General features: G+C 40.3%; 1 protein-coding gene across 1 annotated transcript; it reads right to left on the bottom strand.

Annotated features, from left to right (window-relative positions):
- Positions 1–2829: 2829 nt before the first annotated feature.
- On the bottom strand, positions 2830–10409 carry LOC100969168 (olfactory receptor 1L4-like). Its single transcript, XM_003833133.3, is given in 2 exon segments — positions 2830–3849; positions 10386–10409. Coding segments are annotated over 2 exon segments (1044 nt in total).
- Between the last annotated feature and the right edge of the window lie 892 nt (positions 10410–11301).

Raw genomic sequence — 11301 nt, forward strand, 5'->3', positions numbered from 1 at the left:
TTCTGGCTCCCTTGTGTTTGAGTGGGGTCATGGGATGTGTTTTGGACGATAAGTTATGGTCAGAAGTGGCATGGGTCACTTCTGGACTAGAATATTTAGTTGGCAATGTAAAATCTTCCAGTGTCTTTCTCAGCTTCTGACAGAATGATGATCAACGTTCACAGTGGTGCCTGATCTACCATTTTGGATCCCTGATTGGTTAAAATGAGCAGCATCCTTATATTTTTCTATGGTGGATGTTTAGGGCAAATTATAATAACCTTTAGTTTTAAGATCCAACTGGAGATTATTTATTTCCACAGTATATCCTAGCTTATCCTGACTGACAAACATGGCTTTTTCTAAGATATAAAGGGTAGCTTAGTGAGGATGCTGGACATAAGAACAGAGGAATTAAAAAGGAATGGGATCACTCAGCCCTGGAGTTTGAGGTACAGTGAGCTATGATTGTGTCACTGTACTCCAGCTTGGGTGACAGAGTGAGACCCTGTCTCTTAAAAAACAGAAGGGAACCAGCCTGGCCAACATGGCAAAACCCTGTCTCTACTGAAAGTACAAAACTTAGCTGGGCATGGTGGCACACGCCTGCAATTCCAGCTACTAGGGAGGCTGAGGCAGGAGAATTGTTTGAACCCAGTAGGCAGAGTTTGCAGTGAGCTGAGATCTCGTCACTGCACTCTAGACTGGGCATCAGAGCAAGACTCCATCTCAAAAAAAAAAAAAAAAGAGGGAAAAGGGGTAGGGTACCGAGAACTCATACTGTCATGACACTTTGGTGTTGGGGGGTGGAGTAAATATTCTTTTTGGATCATTCTATCTGTTCGATTGGATTGTCCTTACTCTCAAACTGAATAAGACTCACAGGGTTTTTCAGTGTTTCTAAAAAATATTCCAAAATGTATTGCCTCTATGTGCTTGGCTGGTTTTTACTATGTGAAATGCGTTGGCCATTTCCTCATCCTTTGGAACTTCCTTTGTCAAAATTCAGTCTATTTTAAGGATAAGCTTATGTCACTTTTCCAAAAAGTTCTTTCCAATTTCCTACCAAACCCATGTGGTTTCCACTTCTGAAGACTAACAGGATTTATAACTCCTTGACTGGGACCCATTGTCAGGCATATAGAAGATGTATTTGTAGAAAAGCTTTATTTTACCATATGGAAGCCAGTCTATTGAGGATAGCTGAAGTGGTTTTCCTAAAATATGGATCCCTATCAGTACCTAGCCTGAGATTAAATACGTATTTGGTCAAAGTCATGGATAGAAACTGAGTGTTCTTCAAAAGCAGTGGCAACAAAAGCCAAAATTGACAAATGGGATCTAATTAAACTAAAGAGCTTTTGCACAGCAAAAGAAACTATCATCAGAGTGAACAGGCAACCTACAGAATGGGAGAATTTTTTTTTTGTGATGATGTCTCACTCTGTTGCCCAAGCTGGAGTGCAGTGGCATGATCTTGGCTCACTGCAATGTCTGCCTCCCAAGTTCAAGCAATTCTCCTGCCTCAGCCTCCTGAGTAGCTGGGACTACAGGCACATGCCACCATGCCCGGCTAATTTTTGTTTTTGTATTTTTAGTAGAGATGGGGTTTCACTGTGTTAGCCAGGATGGACTTGATCTCCTGACCTCATGATCTGCCCACCTCAGCCTCCCAAAGTGCTGGGATTACAGGTGTAAGCCACTGTGCCTGGCCCACAATGGGAAAAAATTTTTGCAATCTATCCATCTGACAAAGGGCTAATATCCAGAATCTATAAGGATCTTAAACAAATTTACAAGAAAAAAAACAACCCCATCAAAAAGTGGGCAAAGGATATGAATGGACACTTCTCAAAAGAAGGCATTTATGCGGCCAGCAACATATGAAGAAAAGCTCATCATCACTGGTCATTAGAGAAATGCAAATCAAAACCACATTGAGATACCATCTCATGCCAGTTAGAATGGGGATCATTAACAAGTCAGGAAACAACAGATGCTGGAGAGGATGTGGGGAAATAGGAAGGCTTTTACACTGTTGATGGGGGTGTAAATTAGTTCAACCATTGTGGAAGACAGTGTGGCGATTCCTCAGGGATCTAGAACCAGAAATACCATTACTGGGTATATACCCAAAGGATTATAAGTCATTCTACTATAAAGACACATGCACACGTATGTTTATTGTGGCACTATTCACAATAGCAAAAACATGGAACCAACCCAAATCTCCATCAATGATAGACTGGATAAAGAAAATGTGGCACATATACACCATGGAATACTATCCAGCCATTAAAAAAAGGATGAGTTCATGTCCTTTGCAGGGACATGGATGAACCTGGAAGCCATCATTCTCAGCAAACTAACTCAAGAACAGAAAACCAAACACCGCATGTTCTCACTCATAAGTGGGAGTTGAACAATGAGAACACATGGACAAAGGGAGGGGAACATCACACACTGGGGCCTGCCAGGGGGTGGGGAGCTAGGAGAAGGATTGCATTAGGAGAAATACCTAATGTAGATGACAGGTTGATGGGTGCAGCAAACAACCATGGCACGTGTATACCTATGTAATGAACCTGCACGTTCTGCACATGTATCCCAGAACTTAAAGTATGTGTGTGTATATACATGTGTGTGTGTGTGTGTGTGTGTGTGTGTGTGTGTGTGTGTGTATAAAGAAACTGAGTGTTTTGCTCCCAGGTTAATTCTCTTACTGATATCCAACACCACTTTTCATGACCTCTTTGAGTGCCATGTGGAAAAGGGTTAGGAAGGGAGGATAAACTGATAATAATCTTTTAGATGATGTCCTGATTTTGACATGCCAACATTTTGTTCTTTCTATGAGTAAATTCTGTCTCTTAATTTCTTCAAACCCCTTTTCATATCTTTGTTCCTCAGGCTGTAAATGAAAGGGTTCAGCATGGGTGTCACTACTGTGTACATAACTGTGGCTACCCGGTCCTTCATCACTGAGTACATGGACAGAGGCCTAAAATAGACATAGATGACACTCCCATAGAACAGGACCACTACAGTGAGGTGGGAGCCACAGGTAGAGAAGGCCTTCCACTTCCCGGCTGCAGAGGGGATTCTGAGCACAGTGACGATGATTCGCAGGTAGGAGAAGATGATACACAGGAAGGGGGTCACAATGACAGCTAAGGTCTCAGTCATCACCACCATCTGGCTGGAGGATGTGTCAGAGCAGGAGAGCTTTAGCACAGGCTGGGTGTCACAGAAAAAGTGCTTAATGACGTGAGAGGCACAGAAAGACAAGCGAGACATAAGTAGCACGCGGAACAGGGAATGTAGGTGGGAGATGCTGCAAGAACCCATTAGCATGAGTAGGCAATGCCATGGTTTCATAACCACATCATAGTGTAAGGGGTTGCAGATGGCCACCAGCCGGTCGATGGCCATAGAGGCCAGCAGGTAGCTGTCAGTGTTCGCAAATGCCATAAAGAAGTACATCTGGACCAGGCAGCCCACATAGGAGATAACCTTTGTCTCTGATAGAAAATTCACCAGCATCTTAGGCACTATGACTGTTGTGAAGCAGATATCCATGAAAGACAAGTTGCTGAGAAAAAAGTACATAGGGGTGTGGAGCCTGGGGTCAGAGTAGATGGCCAGGATGATGAGCACATTCCCCACCGCAGTGAGCAGGTACATGATGAAGAAGATGGCAAAGAGAGGTTTCTGCAGCTGAGGGTTGGAAGAGAGGCCCAGGAGGATGAAGCCTGAGGTGATGCTGCTGTAATTCTTTGTCTCCATGTCCCTGGACTTCCTGGATAGGGTTTAGAGAAGCAGTGGGAGAGATGTAAACGACAGTTTGACCAAGACAGCTTCTTCCCCAACCTCAAATCTATTTTAAAAATCTTACTGCTATTATACTTTGAAAGAACATTTAATTCTGAAACTACACAGAAACAGATAGTAAAATTCAACAAAAGAAAAGTTAAAGGATGCCAAGCTGTCTTCTAAATTAGAAACTAAAGGTTTTCCATGTGCTCATAGGAACTTCTACGTGGCCTAATTTGTTTGAGTTCTTCTCATTTCCTTTTGTAAAGATTATTCTGAGGTTGTTTCTTGACCATCTCCTTAGTCTTATTATCGTTTTTTTTGTCCCAGGGAAGAGGTTGCTGGATTCTACTTAGAATTAGAATGCTGTCATACAAGGAATCCCTATGAATGAAGTTATCTCTTTCAGCATTCTCTCTTGCTCATAGGTCCATAGATGGTAGTAGTAGTTGGGATAGAACAAAACTAAGCAACAGAATTAATCAAGGCTCCTTGGTAATTGCAGAATTCTGATAATACTTCCTTTCATCTTCAGAAAAAACATTTCTGTGTTTATTTAACCATTTCTCTTTGGCTAATATGATCTGATGCTTTATCATCTTTTGGTCCAAGGATACCAGTTAAAATTAGAGTACTCCCAGAAATAGCCTATGTAAGCAAGATTAGTTCTTTGAATATATTAACTTTTCTGATTAAAACACTATGAAGTCCTCATTCTCAACATCCAAATATTGCAGAACTATAAAACATACACTGTAAGAGTCCTATTTCCACCAATATCATGGAAAGAGAAGGCAAAGATAGCCCTATGACCACTATTAAGCTACATTGCTGACTGAGTGAGTAACAAAGCAAAACTAAAGCATCAGGAGGCATAAACATTAAAAAAGAAGAAAATGTCATTTTTTTGTGGCATGATTGTGTACCAAAAAATTCAAGATAATTATTTGAAAATCTTTTAAAACCTATGGCAATTTCACCAGTGGCCAGATGCGCTATAAAACTAAAAGTATTAATTATCTTTCTGTATTAGACAAATGTAATGAAGAAAAGGTTTCAATTGATAATGGCAAGAAAGTCTAAGTGATACTTAGAAATTAACCTGAGGGACAAAATAAAAGAATGAGTAAGACCTATCAGAAGAAACTATAATAGAACACAAAATGAATATCTGAATATGTGGAGAACTATACTCCTGAAAAGGAAGACTATATTTCAAAATATGAATCCTTATTAATAAAATTCAGTGTACTTCTAATAAGACCTGAAGGGAATTTTTAATGGAAGTTGAAAAGATTGTTCTAAAATTCATCTAGAGTATTACATGGCTAGAGACAGACAACATTATTTTGGAAACATTAGAATAATGATGGGAAACTTTTTTAACCCCACATAAAAGCACAGTATACTGATAATCAATAAGATAATGACACACATAGGGAAAAATAAAAAACTGACCAATATAAAGCATTTTGTATATCTATATGCCTATATTTAGATCATGATCTATAATAAAGATTTATTTCATAGCAGTGGAAAAAGAATGGGCTATAAAATAAATTCTATTTATGACAATTGGAACATTTGGGAAAAAATAAGCCTAAACTTCTTCATAACCCACAAATAAAAATAAGTTATCAGATTGGCACTACATTTTTTGGGATCATATCCAAAGGAAAATAGACCTTCACATATGCTGAAAGTGCGAATCAGTGTAGGCCTTTTGGCCGTCTCTATCAAGAGTTGGAAATCTGCATCTCTTTATCCAATGATTCTACTTATAGCACTCTCTCCTTTAGAAGTAGTCATATTTGTGTAGTACACAGTATGTGTTGCTTCTAATACCAACCAAACCAACCAACCAAACAAAGCAACCCATAGAGGGAACAATCTCAATATGCACATGTAGGTGAAAGACTAAACAATTTATTGTGCAGTTCCTGTTACTCAATAGCATGCACTCTCTAAAGAAATAAGATGGTTCATGTTAGCCAACAACTATTAGCACTCAGTACATGCCACATACTGAGCTAGGTGCTTTGTCTGTTTTTAAAAATCACTGTATTCTCCCCAAATCCTAAGTGATAGGCACTATAATTATTCCAATTTTATAGATTAAAAGTTAGAGTTTAACCAAGTTAAGTAACTTACCAGATCCCGCCATGAGTAAGTGGTAGAGCTGAAATTTGAATTCAGGCAGTCTGATGGCAGAGCTGGAGCCATTTATTGCCAAGTGATGCCATCACTATTATACCAGTGTTTGATGTTTTACTAAGTGACAAAAGTAAGTTGCAGAACAATGCATATAGAATAATCCTATTTTTGTAACAAAAAATAACTCTTATATGTTGTGTTTACTTTGGTGTGTGTGTTTATGTGTATATGGCTGCCTCTTGAAGTGGGTTGGTGAAGTTGAGAAGTAACTTACATATTTAACTTTATATTACATATATTTATTTATTTAATGGACAAAAGTTGTATATATCTATAGTGCACAACATGATGTTTTGAAATATGTATACATTGTGGAATGGCTAAATTGAGCTATTTAACATATATGCTCTCTCACGTAGTTATCATTTTTTTGGTGTGGTAAGATTATATTGCTTGTATTTAAAAATAATGAACACGTGATTTTTTACATGAATTTTGTAATTAAAAGGGTGAAAGTTCTGAACAATTTCATCCCCCAGCCAACTTTTTCTCTCCATAGAACTATATGCACACTATATATTGTATTGGAGCCATACTATCCCTCACAGACTGTTACAATGGATGTTTTTGTGTGTATTGCACTCATCAGATAATTTCTAAGGTGTGGAATAGATTCTGAGATACAAATTGCAAAGTTGGAATTTATAAACATTGAAAATCTTAATAGATACTTACAACCTGAGACAACTACCCTTCATCCTACTCCTGGGGAATGTATCTATTTGACTCTCGGGACTCTTTCCCCAGTTTCTTCTCTGTCTCTTTCAGCCTCACTCCTGGGACATTGTGTTTGCTGGGGGTGAAGGGCTATGATTTCCTTTGGACTTGAACTTGGAGTTTCTAAGATCAGTGTGATGTTTGCCTCAGAGGTAGTAGCTTAGTCCCTTCCCGTTTAACTGGATCTGACAACATTGTATATTTTCTCATGTTTTGGGCAAGTCATTACAGTTCTGTATATCTATTAATAAGATGGGGTGTGTGTGGGGGGTAGAGGCTGGTTTTTGTGTGTGTGCTGTTCTTCCCGCCTGCCACTGTCATTTGGAGACTCAAGTGACAGTTGAGTGACAGTTTGTCAAACTCTAATACACGTGGTTAGTATTATTGCTCACACAATAAGCTAGAGAAATGACATTTTAATGATGAGGCTTGTTAGTGGTGGGAAGAACCAGAAGGGCCTGGGAGTCTTTCTAAGCCTTTTAACATCACACTCTGGGGGCTGTTGTGGGGTGGGGGGACGGGGGAGGGATAGCATTAGGAGATATACCTAATGGTAAATGACGAGTTAATGGGTGCAGCACACCAGCGTGGCACATGTATACATATGTAACTAACCTGCACATTGAGCACATGTACCCTAAAACTTAAATAATAATAATAATAATAATAATAATAAAAGAAAAAATGTCAGGATGCCAATTCTACATGTACTCACTGAATTAAATATGCTATTAAAATAAAAAAAAGAAATGTTGAGGGATTTAATAAATATAAATTTCTATAAAGTTTAAAAAAAAATCACATCTTCTCACCTGAAAAGGTATTTACTCTCTTTCTTGATAGACAGGAAATGTGGACTATTTCTATACTTCTCGTCTTTCTCTATTGGAATTTTCACATTGTGGACATCTGTCATCTCAGGTTATTTCTCCTTTCCTTGCTTCCTCATCATTTGTGTAGTGTCCTTCTCTTAGCCACTGGTCCACATGAAACCAGGGAGTACACACTAGCAGCAAGTATGCACTTCCCAAATTGGATTAACAATGCTGGGTGGGCAGTGTGCTGGTGGAAAGCTACGCATTATCCAGGCTTCTGCTTCCCTGAATCAGCAAAGACAGTTGGAAAGTGACTAAACTGGAAAAATGCAGCTAACATTTATTAGACAGAGTCTGTATTTAACATTTGTCTCATTTAATTCTCACAATAACACTATGTTTTAAGTACCACTATGTCCCTCTTTATAACAAAGGAGGCTGAAATTCAGAGAGTCACAGTGAGTGGTATATCTAGGATTCAAACCCAGGCACACTGACTGCAAATTATGTTTTAAACTGCTCTATCACACCTCTTCCCCAAACTGTACATGTGTAGTAGGGAACTAAGCTGGTGTGTCCTCTGCCAACAGAGGTTGTCTTATTGCCAAGTGCTTTCAGCCTCCTTGCTGACCCACTCCTTCCACTCTATCCTTCGCTCCTACATATTGGAATCCTTTTGATTTCCTTCCTTCCTACTCCCATTTCTGCCTCCCATTCCACAAAGCCATATCCTCTCCTCTCCTCCTAGACTTCAGAGAGGACAGGCTATAGGGGACTTTGGACCTCAGCTCTGTCAGATCTTGAATCAACAACAGTTCTCTGATTTTGCAGCACCAGTACCTGACCTTAGGATCTCTCCTGGGCCCGTGTTTTTATTTTTATTTTACTTTATTTTATTTTTGAGATGGAGTTTTGCTCTTGCTGCCCAGGCTGGAGTGCAATGGCACGATCTCAGCTCACCACAACTTCTGTCTCCCAGGTTCAAGTGATTCTCCTGCCTCAGCCTCCCAAGTAGCTGGGATTACAGGCATGTGCCACCATGCCTGGCTAATTTTGTATTTTTAGTAGAGAAGGGGTCTCTCCATGTTGGTCAGGCTGGGGTCAAACTCCTGACCTCAGGTAATCCACCTGCCTCTGCCTCCCAAAGTGCTGGGATTACAGGCATGAGCCACCACACCCAGCTGGGCCCATGTTTTTGAAAATCCAGCTTCTCCCTTTCTACTCTCTCCTCATTGGGAGTCTGAGAATACCTTGATACCTTAAGGTACATGTAAGACACCCAGATTGGCAGTGTTGAGTACATAGGCCCCTTTCAGCGGTATGTCCCATTTAGGGATTCTGCAGGGTTATTTTTAGGTTGAGTCTTTCTCTTTTCAGTTCTCTGAAATCTCTGTTTTCTGCCTAGTTTTTACTCCTCTATTAGATTAGAGCTTTACCTCCTGTCTCTTGGCTCCAGAGAAGGTGGTATCTCAGCCTAATTTCCCATTTCCTGCTTAATTTAGGTTGAAAGCTCTTCTGGACATCTTAAGTCCCTCAGATCCGGGATTGAACCCAGTTCCTCCGGCTCAGGCTGTTCTCAGCTAGATTCCACTCCACTGTTGGTTTTGTCTTTCTTCTTGGAATCACTAGTTTCTGGGATGCCTGGCTCTGTCTCTGTCTGCCTCAATAATTTAATGAGTTAAAATTTCAAGTTGTCAGTTTGTTTTCTGGTGCCTCACGTACCTGTGACTAGTCGGTATTCATCAGTGCAGCTGTAAACACAGAAACGACAGGCTACGTATCCTGGGTCGTAAGGAGGAGTCTAGCAATATGGATTATCAGGGAGCTTTGCTTGCCTTGGAGTCACAGGGCTTTAGATCCCTGTGCCTTCCACCTTTGCCTTTTCAGCATTCCAGAGATAGGGAGCTCAGAATATGCAGAAGTGGCCTAGTTCCTCATGGAACAGATCTATTAGGTTGGTGCAAAAGTTATTGTGGTTTTGTCATTGAAAGTAATGGCAAAGACTGCAATTACTTTTACACCAAGCTAATAGAAAATTTTTTCCTCATCCAGCCTCATCAAGGCTGGAGTTTGCCTTTCTATTTTTTGCTATGCGATAACTGTGGTTTATTGTCCCATTCTCATCCGTTAATACATAATGCAATAAGTCTAACCTGCTCTTCCTTACGGACACCACCTAATGAAATCTGCCTCAGATGGTGTGGATAGGCTGTCTGGTCTCTCACTCCTTAGTATTTTTCTTATGCTCATCTCCAATATATGGGAAGATTCATCACATTTTTGAAGAGCCCAGTGACCAGGGGGTGCCCACAATATCAGCCGTGGGACACAGAAAACTGAGGTGCAGAGAAGCAGCATCCAGTACCTGATTGCAAAACAGACTGACCATTGTGAAGGCAAGCATTGTTTTCCATCTCCTCTTTTCCAGCAACCTTGGAATCCTTGGTTTGAATAAAATAGTCTTAGGCTACCATAAAGCTACCCCAAATTCTGGATATCTTCTTCTCTCTCTAATGTCCATTTTAAAGGTCAGCCTGGTGGAGTGGTGAGACCTCTGAAATGGGAGCCAGAAGAACAATGTTCTAGGTTTGACTTTGCTGTTGAGCAACTTTCAAACAGTTACTTAATCTATGAGAGCCTGGGTTTTATTCATTTCAAGGAAGGCAAAAACATCTGGGAAATTGATTTATTAATGAGGTTGGCTCCGTAGAAGGTGGTATCTTAGCTTAATTTCCAATTTCCTGCTTAGTTTAGCAGGAAAAAACAAAACAAAACAAAACTCCATGACTATCCACACCCCCCACCAGACTGGCATATTTATTACAGTTGATGAACTTATTTTGATACCTTAAGGTAGTAGAAACGAGACATCTCCAAAATTAACGGTGCTACAGAAATGTGAGGGTGAAATGTGAATCTCCAGGTCATCTCATCCACCCATTGCTCCAATGATTAGTTATTCTCTGTTTCAGAGTCCCCAAGAGATTGTCTAGTTGCTCGAATATCTTCTCTGCTGGAGACACCATGTTCCTTCACTGACATAGTTTTCTCCTTACCTATCTGGTCCTCTGTGCCTTGTGGCACTCCCTAATCTTAAATCCAGCCTGGCATATTCCTCACAACCATTTCTGATTCCCATGGTGAGTAGAGCACCTCATAACTGGGTTTTGCTATGGCTATTCCACTGAACACAGGGCTGAAAGTCAGGGGACACGTTTCTGGTTTCAGCTCCGCCATGAGTTCATGGAGTCCTATCCCATAGCAATCTGCCTGATTTCTATGCTAGTAATGGCAGGTTGTTCAGATGAATTACCTTGCCCTTCCCAGATTTAAAATTCTAGATTCTAGGCAAATGAATGATTAAAATATGCCTATTGAGATTCCTTTTGTGAATAATTGCCTTTGCTCGGTCTCAACATACCTTTGGTAGCCATCAGATCCACCAGAGGTACTTCAACTGGGATTTGCTGAAAACAAATCTTGTCTTCCTCAGCTGAGCTGAGAAAGCCCCATCTGGCTGTTTCTGGTCTAGAGATACCCACTTTATTACAGCTCCTTCCCATGAATAGTCTCCATTATGGTAATGTAATGGGTAGCAATTAAACAGCACTTACACGTGGAAGCACTGCTCTAAGAACCTTATATACATGAAATCATTTAGTTTCTACAACACTCCATTTTACAGGTACCAAAAGTGAAGTACAGAGAAGCAAAGTGACTTGCCTAAGGACACGCAGCCAGCTGGTGGTAGATTCCAGCTCCA

This window comes from Pan paniscus, chromosome 11 (assembly GCF_029289425.2).
Source record: "Pan paniscus chromosome 11, NHGRI_mPanPan1-v2.0_pri, whole genome shotgun sequence".
In the NCBI taxonomy this organism is placed as follows: Eukaryota; Metazoa; Chordata; class Mammalia; order Primates; family Hominidae; genus Pan; species Pan paniscus.